This window comes from Nematolebias whitei, chromosome 5 (assembly GCF_014905685.2).
Source record: "Nematolebias whitei isolate Nwh7 chromosome 5, NemWhi1, whole genome shotgun sequence".
NCBI classification, from domain to species: domain Eukaryota; kingdom Metazoa; phylum Chordata; class Actinopteri; order Cyprinodontiformes; family Rivulidae; genus Nematolebias; species Nematolebias whitei.
Window position 1 is genome coordinate 8325983 of NC_056502.1, and position 12644 is coordinate 8338626.

A 12644-nucleotide genomic window follows, 5' to 3' on the forward strand; every position below is an offset into this window, starting at 1 on the left:
ATATATATATATGTATATATATATATATATATATATATTGTGTGTGTGTGTGAATATAAACGTACTTTGTAAAACAATACATAAAGTAATCTAACATTACTCCAATGGTAAATTATAGAGTTGTAAACCCACATCCAAAATCATATTTCTTTCAAGTGTGTAATTTTACTCATACTTAAGTACAATTTAGACCATGTAATCTACTTCGCTACTTTTAAAATCAGAAGTCACTACTGAGTACAGCCACAATTTGAATTAACATTCAAACTGTTCATCTGCATCTTTGTAGCCAATAAGGCTCAGATTGCAAACGCGCTAGTTACCTATGACGTAAGCAAAGGACAACTCTGTAGAGTAGAGAGTCATTTATGGATCGAAAATTTTTAGAAAAAGCCAAAATGGAGACAGAGGACAAACTGTCAACAGAGAAAATGACGAGGATGAAGCTGAGGACGAGTGTCCGTGGCCATACCTGAGGAGTTTTTCATGTCCAGAGGGCGAAAGGAGACAGAGTCCAGATGCAAACTTTGTTTGATCTCCACAGTGAGAGCAGCTGACAAGACTTCAGCATCTAATCTCACATAACACATTGTGGTATACGAGGTTTTACAGCCTGTATGATATTGCTTTTTTTTTTTATTGTTTGTATGTGTGAGGTATTATTTTGGTTAAGTATGCAAAGATCTTAGATACTGTCTCTGCCATCGGTTTACCTGGTACTAAAATAAGACGGAGCTTCTGAGCGTCTGAGAAATGAGCTTTGAAAGTAGCGATTATATCCAGTGCATCAAACTGAATGACTTCTGCTGACAACACAGTAATACATCAACTGGTAAAAACTAATTACTCTGAATAGTTTTTGAGAATTGTTCTTTGTACTTTTACTTAAGTATTTTTTATAAAACCTGTTCTTTCACTTGTAATTAAGTACAAGTTAAGCAGTGTAACAGTACTTGTACTTGAGTACAAAATTTCAGTACTCTTTCCACCTCTGATAAAAACACAGACAGACATGAAGGGTGACCAGTGGAGCAGATTTATGTGGAAAGATTTTCGTTCATTCAACCTTTATTTAAACAGACTAGACTCACTGAGCCACGAGGACTCATTTACAAAATGGACCTGTTCCCTCATGGAAGATGGACATGAAAAACTAACATACAAGGTTTTTGCCCGACAGCAATGATACGATACAATGTTAATCACCTCAGCATTTAAAGACGTTACAAACACAAGTCTTTTTTTTTTTCCATCTTTTGATGAAATTTGTTGACATTATTTTTAACTGTTATGTGAATTTGAAAACGTTCTAATAACCTTTAACAGTCCTTGATGAGTCCCCGAGGCTCAGTGGGATTAACCTGTCTAAATAAAGGTTGAATGAATTAACCTTGTGTTTAAAGAGATAGCGCCTTCTTTTCACAGATCCATGCGTTCTTTTCTTCACAGCTCACTGGTTTCCAGCCTTGGTTTTTCACAGAAACCACACACAGACTGTCATTTGCAGGTGGACTGATCCAGTCACTGAAGAGAAAGAAGCAAAAGATTAAAGCATCGATTTTTGTTATTCAAAGTGAGTAAAAAACGTGTTTCTTACTTATCGGTCAGGTAGCTTCCATCAGTCCATTTCCATTTTTCTTCTTCAGCTTTCAGACCGATCCAGTACTTCTTCTCATCTGGTCCAGGAAAACTGATAGCCTCAATAAAATCCTAAGAATGAAGTAAGGAAATTCTCAGACTGTAAAATCTTAACTTACATGATCAATACTTAATAGGTACTGTAAACATATATTTTTAGTTTATTAACGGTTTACCTTTTCCTTTTTATCATCAACAACAGTCAGAACTGAAATCTTTCCTCTGCAGTCTTTTTGTGCATCTTCCCATCTTATCTGAGAAGAGGGCGGAGCATCATTGTATTCATAACAGTTAGACTCGTAGAATAACCAGCCCTGCTGACAAGGTTCACATGTTCTGACTGAAACAACAAAAATCAAACAATGAACATTATAACAGAATATGTTTTTAAATTTATTTTACAATATATACATACCTTTAAGATTTTGGGGACAGTAAGCATCAATGATCCACTGAGTTCGACTCACACTGAGGTCAATCCAAGTTTTCTCCATAGTTTCTATTTGTTCTGTGAGATTCTTCCTCTCTGTCTCCACTTCCTGGTTTATTTTTGTCAGGCGTTGGTTTTCTGCAGTCAGCTTTGTGTTGTTTTCAGACATCACTGAAGTAACTGAACAAACAAACAAAAACAAAAAAAAAAACAGGTGATGTCCGCTCAAAAAAAGTAAAATCTTTAACTTCAATTTGGTCGTGAGCAGTTTTGCTGTGTCCTTTGTTTGTTTGTTTCTTCGTTTTTTACTATTTTAAATACACGAGACGGATGAAAATCTGCATTCGGATTTTGTGTTCTAATCCTGAAATTTAAATGAGAAACTTCTCGAGAGATCACAAAGCGTGATGTCTTAACACTGAAAATCTTCATCTGCTTTTTGTGCTTTTCAAATCTGAGGTGACGAACATTGTACAACACAGTGGTACAGCATTTGTTTGAAGTTGAAATGTTAAAAAAAAATGGAGCCTTTTGCATATGTAAATTTAAAAAAAATTGTCACTTTGTTTAATACTTGTATAATAAGTAAAACTTTGTTACGATGAAATAAAACAAGAAGTCATCTTTGCCACCACGCTGAAGCAAAAGATTTAACTGAGAAAACTTGATGCAGAGTGAATTCAGCCATCTGACTACAACTGTTTTACATGAAGCTTGAAAAGGATGAATACAACCAGCTTGGAAATATTAAATATCATTATGTGTGAAGATGGGGAGGTATTGAGGAGGTGCTATGATATTTATGTAAATTTGTGGGTTGTAAGGTTATTGTAGAATTTGTAGAGGAAAATGTTTTGTATTTTTATTGTATTTAGATTTTTAAATTGTTTAATGTATAGTTTATATTATATGAATTTAGATGTTGTTAGGTTGATTACATTAACATGTAGACAGGAGTACGTAGGCACTCTTACTGTATTTTGATTGATAAATTGTATGTATTTTAATGCATAGAAATGCCCAAACAGGAACTGGAGTTGTGAATTAGCTGTAGCTATACTGTGTGCGCAACACATCAGTCACAGACTTGTTCTGTTCTATGTTTGTCCCTGTCAAACTAACTAACTAACTAACTAACTAACTAACTAACTAACTAACTAACTAACTAACTAACTAACTAACTAACTAACTAACTAACTAACTAACTAACTAACTAACTAACTAACTAACTAACTAACTAAAACAAGCTGTGAAAATAAATGAAATAGAGTATTTTAAAAGGATCATACTTGCACATATTGGCCTTAATATGTTATTTAGCTATTTTATCAAAATTAGTTGTTTTTGAAAGGTGAAAACTTTTGAGATTCAAACACAAGGAGTCAAGACTAAAAAGTTATAAGATGTGGCAAAACATTTACATTTTGTATTAGTCCGTATGCACAAAGGAGTTGGGACACCTGGAGAGCTGGTGCAGGAAGAGCAACCTCCACATCAATGTGAAGAAGTGGTCTCCAGTTACAAGTACACCCCTCCCCCCGTGTTTTCTCTTTTCCTTATTTTTGTCTGTCTGTAAAACAGGTCTCACTTGTAAATGAGTCTCCGAGACTCAATGTGATTAATCTGTATACATAAATTAATGGAATGGAAAAAAAATACTTGGGTGTGCACCTGAATGACAACCAGCTGGAGCAACAGCACCACCAGCCTGATGAAGAAAGCTCATCAGAGACTCTACTTCCTCAGGCGGCTGAGACGAGCTGGACTGGGATGCTCAGTCCTCACCTCCTTCTACAGGTGTGCAGTGGAGAGCATCCTGTGCTCCAGCATCAACGTGTGGCATGGAGGCTGCACAGCTGCAGAAAGAAAAGCTTTGCAGAGAGTGGTGAAGGCTGCACAGAAGATGTTGGAGTCAGTCTCCCCACCATCACCAACATCTACACCTCTAGATGCAGGAAGAGGGCCTCCTACATCATGAAGGACACCACTCACCCAGCACACACACTTTTTGCCCTGCTCCCCTCAGGAAGGAGGTTGAGGAGCATTAAGTGTAGAACCACTAGACTGAGGAACAGCTTCTACCCTGAGGCTGTTAGACTCATGAATCCCTAACCAGGATAATCACTGTAATGCCACTTTTGTTGGTGATATGCGACTTATCTGTGCTGCTGATTATCCGTGCTGCTGATCTTTTGCCTTCATGCTGCTGTATTCTTACCCATCTACTCACTACACACTCATGTTTGGGCTGCTGTTTAATATATCGTATTATTTTACATTATTAGTGTTTAGGGTATATCTTAGATCCTTATTTACTGGTTCTTTTTATACTTTATATTTTTTGCTATTTTGGGTTGTAACTGGGACCCTGTGTACACAGTTTTGTTCCACCTCAAGTACCACATGTGATGCAAATGACAATAAAGAACCTTGAACCATAGGACATTAGCTCAGGATCTAATAGCTTTAGCGCCTGCTATTAGCTCCTAAGCCAACGTCCTATGCATGTTATTTCTGGGGCTAACGTCATAAATATTAATTTTGTAGCTAACGCAAAAGCCAAGTCATTTCTGATTTCTTCTCTCTTTCAACGCACACTGGTTCAAATTGAAGGGCTGAATGTCTGATAATGTCCAAAATTAACATTCAAGCTGAATGGAGCTTGCATCAAAGCAACCTGTCTACATAATTTACCCAGAATGCATTGAAATGTTAATAAAATTTCGACATTGTGTGTCAACAATTTAAAAAAAAAAAGTATAAAAACTAAACAGCCTACAGTATTTTACAGTCTTGTTTCCCATAGCTGAAGTAATTGTTTATGAAATGAGGTCCATTGTTCCAACTAGTTGAAGATCCCTTTAAAAATCCAACTCTGAGAACTCACAGTAGATATGAAGGATGATGATCATCAGCAGAATCAGCCAACAAGCTGCGAGTGGAGCAAAAGACTGACTGTAGGAGAGAAACTTGTCACCTGACAGAAAAAAGTTAAAGAACAACAACAACAAAAAGTTGATTTTTTATTTTTTATGTTAAAACAGTCAGAAACTACGTTCATAATGTTAAAACAATGTTTTTATTTTTACTCTTTTTTTAAACTTTATTGTGAAATTTAAAAAAAACAATTTTAGATTTGAATACTCTGACTTTCTAACTCACGGGGAGTTGCTGGGACGTTATTCTCAGCTCTCTCTGCTAAATTCACATATTCAGGTTCCTCTTGGATTTCATCTGAAAGGCACAAACAAAAGACAAAGTTCATGTTTCATCAGGCAGTTACGCTTTAGTCACTTGGTAAATTTTTAAATTAGTATGAAAATGATTTTTTTTTTTTCCCCAAACACAAATGAATCATTATATTTTGTTTAATTCTAAAGTTTAGTTTATGCACTAACACAAATTAAAGTCCTTGACAATTCATTAAAAATCTTATTATTGTATATATATATATATATATATATATACATATTTATATATACAGTAGTCCCTCGCTACTTTGCGCTTCTTTTATCGCGAACTCGCTCTCTCGCGGTTTTTCAATACAAAATTGGACATGACACACAATTGGTTGATTGATGGATGAGCTGCACTATCATCATGAAATTTTTATTCAAAATAAATTGTTTTAAATTATTTAGCACCTGCTGCACATTTGTGCAGCCCAGACTGCAGGATAAACTTCCTGCTGCAGCTGATCAGCTGTTCTCCATGCAGAGTGGAGAAGTGGGCGTGGCCAAGAGCGCTTGCAGGTGGCAAAGAGCAGAGGAGGCAGGGAGCTGAAATCATGACATGTGCTCTTTTAGAGCGTTTAGAGCAGGGGTGCCCAAAGTGGGGCCCAAAGCCGTTTGATTTGGCCCACCAGGAGCTCTCCTTGTTCCTATATTAAAATCTCGTAAGCCAAAGTACTGTATTTTTATTCCACCATTGGAATGAATCAACACCACTGGTGATGGTCCACTGTGTTTTCTGAGGTCCGAGGTCAACGCAGCCATCTACCAGGAAGTTTTAGAGCACTTCCTGCTTCCTGCTGCTGACCAACTTTATGGAGATGCAGATTTCATTTTCCAACAGGACTTGGCACCTGCACAGTGCCAAAGCTACCAGTACCTGGTTTAAGGACCATGGTATCCTTGTTCTTAATTGGCCAGCAAACTCGCCTGACCTTAACCCCACAGAAAATCTATGGTATATTGTGAAGAGGAAGATGTGATTCACCAGACCCAACAGTTCAGAAGAGCTGAAGGCCACTATCAGAGCAACCTGGGCTCTCAGAACACCTGAGCAGCGCCACAGACTGATCCATGCCACGCCACATTGCTGCAGTAATCCAGGCAAAAGGAGCCACAACTAAGTATTGATGCTGTACATGCTCATACTTTTCATGTTCATACTTTTCAGTTGGCCATCATTTCTAAAAACCCTTGTTTTTATTGGTCTTAAATGATATTCTAATTTTCTAAGATAGTGAAATTAGGATTTTCATTAGTTGTCAGTTATAATCATCAACATTAAAATAAATACACATTTGAGATATATCAGTCTGTGTGTAATGAATAATATAAAAGTTTCACTTTTTGAATGGAATTACTGAAATACATCAACTTTTTCATGATATTCTAATTTTAGGACCAGCACCTGTACTTTTACATATGGAAATGCCAAAATGTATACATTTGTTTAAATTTCCTATATATGGCATTTGTTATATTTTGTGTTCTTTAACATTCTTTATACAGAAAGGAAGGTTAAATAACTGTATAAAAATAAAATTACTTTACTTAAAGAAATATTTGCATTTCATGTATTATATTATTGCACTTGGCTCACGGATAGATTTTCATTTTGGCCCTCTCATGGAAAAAGTTTGGGCACGCCTGGTTTAGAATTTAGAAACATCGTTTAGAATATTGCAAGAGTGTGGGGAGCTCTCCTTAGTAGTTCTATGTACTGTTCCCAGTCTGTGATGTGGTTCCACTTCAGCTGTTTTCTAGTTCATAAATATGATCAGCAAAATGGAAGAATAACAATAACTAAAAGATAATCATTTATGGTTGGACTGTGATGGTTTGAACCCTGAAGCCCAGTCCTTCCCTTTAAACAGTCACACACGAACATCAACACGACACATGCAGGAAAACATAACCAGAATTTAAAATCTAATCTGCATTTTTATGAACATTTAAAATGGACATGAAAAGTTTACATTGTAAAAGAACAGAATGATTTTCCAACAGAAGAATAATCTTAATAATTTTAGAACGTAAAGTGTCTTACCTGCTGATGAAGAGACGTGTGGAACCACACCCTGCATTTTTGTGCTCATGCTCATGAAGCCTCAGCACCAACACAAAGAAGCAGAAAACAGAAACGTGAATCTATGAATGTATGCAAAGAGTACTGCTTTGTTTCGTCTTTGATGTACAAAATATTTCAGGTTTTTATTCGTTTCTTTTTTCAAGTTGTGTCAGAAAAGACTTCTCCTTTTGCTGCACTTCTTCATTTTTTTTTTAACAGTTGGTATTACTTGTTGAGCAAAGCACTGTCACTTCTCAACTTATTGAAGCTTGTTTTCTCCTAAATTCATATCCATCCATCCATCCATCCATCATCTTTCACCTGCTTCTTCCATTTTAGGTCACGGGGGGTCACTGGTGTCCATGTCCAGCCATCACTGTGCGAGAGGCGGGGGACACCCTGGACAGGTCTCCAGTCCATCACAGGGACACATCGAGACAAACAACCATTCACTCTCTCACTCACACCTAGAGACAATTTAGAATCACCAATCAGCCTAACATGCATGTTTTTGGTCTGTGGGAGGAAACCGGAGTACCCGGAGAAAACTCCCGCATGCACGGAGAGAACATGCAAACTCCACCCAGAAAGGCCCGCCTCTCCACCATGGGGAGCAGGGCCTTCACCTGCTCTGCCCCTCATCTCTGGGACTCTCTACCCCCTGACTTACGAAACACCACCTCTCTTTCTCTATTCAAGACTGCTCTGAAAACACATCTCTTTAGACTCACTTATCCTTAACTTTGCTCTATGTATTTTATATTCTGTATAAATTTTATATTCTTTATGTATCTTCTTACTGTAAAGTGTCCTTGGGTGTCCTGAAAGGCGCTTTTTAAATAAAATGGTTATTATTATTATTTTATAAGATAAATTTACTTTTGATACTTAAGTACATCAAATCAGTTTATCATGGTGCCCTTCGATTCGTTACTGATTCCAGTTATCGCACTCATCACTGTGAACTTTACGTCAAGTCTAGCTGGTCTTCTCTCAGCGCTCGCAGATACACTCACTGGATATCCTTCATCTATAAGACCCTTCTAAACCTAGTCCCGTCATACCTTACCTCCCTAATACAAACATCACACAATCATTACTCCCTGCGCTCTAATGACTTAATCCTCCTGTCAGTTCCTCTGGTCAGAACTGAACTAGGAAAAAGAGCATTCAGCTTCGCCGTCCCCTCAGCCTGGAACAACTTACAGACAGATTTGAAACTATCAACACTCATCTCGCCTAGATCCTTCATGTCAACCGTATCAGATAATGTTATCAAAAATATGGACCATTGCAGATGTTTCTAAAACACTACTTATCAAATATACATGTCTTTGTTGACTTTTAACTCTGTCTACTTAAACTGATGTCTGTTCTACATTTAATGTCTACAGAAGTCTGTCTTATCCTGATGGTTTCAAACTGTTAACATTTATTTATCGTGATAGTAGTTTCTTTTTTCTTTTGATAAATGTAAATGCTTATTGTCAATTACCCTGTGACGTGTGCTGATGACCACTTGACCAGGTCACCCTTGTGAAAGAGATCTCGATCTCAACGGGCTCTACCTGGTAAAATAAAGGTGATTGATTGATTGATTGATTGAAATGACCGATACTTTAACTTTTACCAAAGTAATTTTATGGTAAGATACTTGTACTTTCACTGAAGTATCACTTTGAGGTACTTTATACAACACTGCCTTTTGGATTTATTTACCTGGATGATGGAGCTTACATCAGGACATAAACATGTTCATTTATAAATAAAAAAAGAAAAATATCCAGGGCATTGAACACGTTTTATTTCTTATAGTATGCCACAAAACATTATTTCTTTTCATTTCGACAAAGAAAAATACAGTATCAAACAATTTATTTACAATTACTTATTTACAATTTATACATTTTCTGGTTGTCTTCATCTGTATTAAACTGCAACAGCACACAATTCAGGTGACTTCTGATTGAGTGCTGTTGTGCAAACTATTCATTTTATTAATAAAAAAAAACTAAAAAAGGTGGTTCAAAACTAAGGAAACAATTATATTTATTTCTTTCAAATATTAATAAACCTCATTTGTGATGGAGAAACAGCGCTCATAATTCTGAGGAACAAGATTCACATTTCTGCTGGATTGATTGAACCAGTTGGATTTCGTTCATACCAGTGTCAACTCAAGTCTTTGAGTAAAATTCTAAATAAAAAGTAAAAATGCTGGTGAGTTACTATTTTAGTTAATACATACTTTGTATTTTGTATTAAGTTAATCAGAGCATCAGCATAAATTATGCTTTTTTAAATAAACTTGAAAGAAATTCACAAATACAAACATAAAAAAAAACAGTTTTTAACATCATGGATATCTTTCCATAAAGGAAAGCAGCGCCCTCTTGTGGCTAAACAAACTCATAACAGGCTCCTGAAATAAATAAAGAACACTTTGGTGAAAATTGGCTTTTAATGAGTTCTTAATGGCTCCCTTGTAGAAGTGACTTCACATTTACAGAAAGTGTCAGTTTATTGTCATTAAATTGGAAAAATTATTAATAAATTAAAACAAAACCTAACTGAAAAATCTTGTTTGAATTATGACGCTTACGGAACATTTTAAAGAACAAGGAGACCAATAGATTTCCAGGTGTATCTAAGGTTAATATGTTGCATGTGTTGCAGATAAAACATTATTAATCTAGGCACAATAAAAACTTTGTTTTCTTCCACTCAACCAGTTATGAAACAATACAACTGAAAAAATATAAACACATTTATTACCATTTAATGATTATATGTCTTTGAAATATTTATAAATTAGTTGTCAGAATCACTAAAGTAACCTATAGGAAAAGGAAGGAAGCTACGTTATTGCTATAGATTTCTACGGTAAAAAAAATACAAACTTTTAAACTATTACACATTTAATTTAAATAAACAAACTAATTTAAATGGATTCTACTATATAAATGTATTTTTAGAGTATTAATTTATCTAGGAGGAAGAAGAAACCTGTATAAAACAATTTGAGTTAGGTAATGCATTGACTTTTACTACAAAACACACGTCATGGTGTTTATTTTTTAGATACTCACCATAAATACAAACTCCAGTGATGACCAGCAGCAAAAAGACACAAAGAGTCCCAGAACAAGAAGCTGCTGACAGTGCTGAATTTATTTATTTATTTTGTGTGTCTTTGTCAGACAAAACTCCTGCCGAGCAAACAAGAAATGTGAATATTAAACTTTTTGAAGAAAAACATCCTGATTAAAACCTAAACAACTTATTTCAACATTCACGTGACACCACATCAGCAGAAAATGTACTTCCCTTTTCTAATATATTGTATTTACAATAATAAAAACAAAGGTCATTGTTTGACTTTCACAGGGAAATTACAGAGAAATTACTGTTGTTTTTTCCTCAATAAAATCATTTCTTGTTGGATACTACTGGTAGTCTTGAACAATTAAAAGTACATTTTTATTATAGATTTTTATGTGTTTTCCCTCAGCCAGTGTCAGAACTACATGTTCATGTTGTTTTGGGAATAAAGAGATTTAAAGAAGTGACTGAGTGTCCTGGTCAGCTGTGGTACCAGTACAAGCATTAGTAGAAGTAAAAAGCATTCTTGGTGTTGCACTGGTCCTAATGCTTGTTTTAATTCAGTCAAATTTAAAGCAAACTTATCTTCTTGTCAAATATTTTTCATTTATCTTTTTTTTATAACACTATTTGTTAAGAAACTGCTTCTTTGCGGAGCTTCACCTCATCGAACAGTCTCTTTTGTTTCAGCTGAAAAGTTTAATTAGTCGAAGATCAATGAATCATTTCTGAGACATTTTTAAAGAATTAAATATGAGGGATTTGTTTTATGGTGGCACGGTGGCTCAGTTGGTAGTTGGGTGGAGTTTGCACGTTCTCTCCTCCGTGCATGTGTGGGTTTTCTCCAGGTGCTCCCACAACCAGGAGATCAAAAACATGCACGTTAGGCTGATTGTTAACTCAACTGTCTCTAGGTGCGAGTGAGAGAGTGAATGGTTGTTTGTCTCTATGTGTCCCTGTGATGGACTGGAGACCTGTCAGGGCGTCCCCCGTCTCGCACACAGTGATAGCTGGACATGGGCACCAGTGACCCCCACGACCTGAAAAGGAAGAATCGGGTAAAGATGATGGATGTGATCTCAGTTCACAAATAAACTAACATTGCACATGAGAACTGCCTCACAAACACAGATGCAGACAGTCACAAGTGTCACAATTAAACAAGAACTGACCTTTTGATTCGGATTGTTCCCCATTTTTAAACACCACAGAAGCACAGCTAACTGGTTTCCTTCAGTCCGGCTGATAAACTGGATCTGATGTGTAGATGTAACATGGCAAGCACAAATTTCGCAGCTCTGAGCACTTACAACATCTGCATTTGGTAGAAAAAGATACGTGCATGCAAAGAATTAGAAAACGAGTCTGACAAATCATCCACAGTTTGAATATTCTGAGTACTAATGAATGAATTTACAAACTGTGTTGATGCTGGAGGAAGATTTGTAGCTTTGACCTTTTGTTGGACTGTTGCGTATTTCTTGTAGTACTAAATAACCAAACTAACTGTGTGTTATTGTTCATTTTGACTTTATAAACTCTGTAGTATTAGTGGAGGGAGCCATCTAAATCCAACAAGGCAAATCACTAAATCTTCAGTTTTAGCTTAAAAAGAAAAACACTGTTAAGTTGGTTTGTGTTTATGAATTGTAGACAGAAATAAGACAATATCTGAACAGAGAAGTGATTAATAACGCAGACTCTCCCTCTCGCTCTCTCATCTTCTCATTTCAATGTCAGACTGTGGCTTTTGGTTAAAAACCTACGTATTGCATCTATAAACAAATATTACACCACATCTGTACGCATCATAAAATTATTTCCAAATAAAGATGATTAAAAACCTGCTTTTAGGTTGATTAGGGATCCTAAGTTTTGCGAATGAAAACGGCAAATGAAGAGAAACGTTCTGTCAATCACACATTTACAGTTGGATCTTAAACTGGACACAGGTCCAGCTGGGAAAGAGTTAATGATGTAAACTGGATCACAGCTCTTTCCCATCTTCTGTCTGCTGATTACAGCTCTCCATCGTCAATATTTTTCTCTATCCCCCCTCCCTCCCTCTGCAGCCTTCCTCCTCTTTATTTCCCCTCCTCTTCCAGTCTCCTCCTTCTCCATCCCTCCTCCCCTCATGTCCAAGTGCCCAGCCCCTTTCATTAAGCCCAGTATGAAA

At 36.2% G+C, this 12644-nt stretch overlaps 1 protein-coding gene across 1 annotated transcript; it reads right to left on the minus strand.

Annotated features, from left to right (window-relative positions):
* Window positions 1-1397: 1397 nt before the first annotated feature.
* LOC119409655 (C-type lectin domain family 12 member B-like) lies at window positions 1398-7394 on the minus strand. Its single transcript, XM_037676557.1, has 7 exons — window positions 7346-7394; window positions 5231-5302; window positions 4956-5045; window positions 2054-2248; window positions 1815-1978; window positions 1598-1710; window positions 1398-1524 (listed from the first exon to the last, which is right to left on the minus strand). Exons 1-7 carry the CDS (start codon window positions 7392-7394, stop codon window positions 1398-1400), a joined length of 810 nt encoding a protein of 269 aa, XP_037532485.1.
* Between the last annotated feature and the right edge of the window lie 5250 nt (window positions 7395-12644).

Coding starts and splice junctions, on each gene's coding strand:
- LOC119409655 (XM_037676557.1), bottom strand. CDS start 7,394: ATGAGCACAAAAATGCAGGGTGTGGTTCCACACGTCTCTTCATCAGCA. Junction 2,249..4,955: donor CATCATCCTTCATATCTACT/GTGAGTTCTCAG, acceptor TTGTTTGTTCAG/TTACTTCAGTGATGTCTGAA. Junction 1,979..2,053: donor CTGTCCCCAAAATCTTAAAG/GTATGTATATAT, acceptor TTGTTGTTTCAG/TCAGAACATGTGAACCTTGT.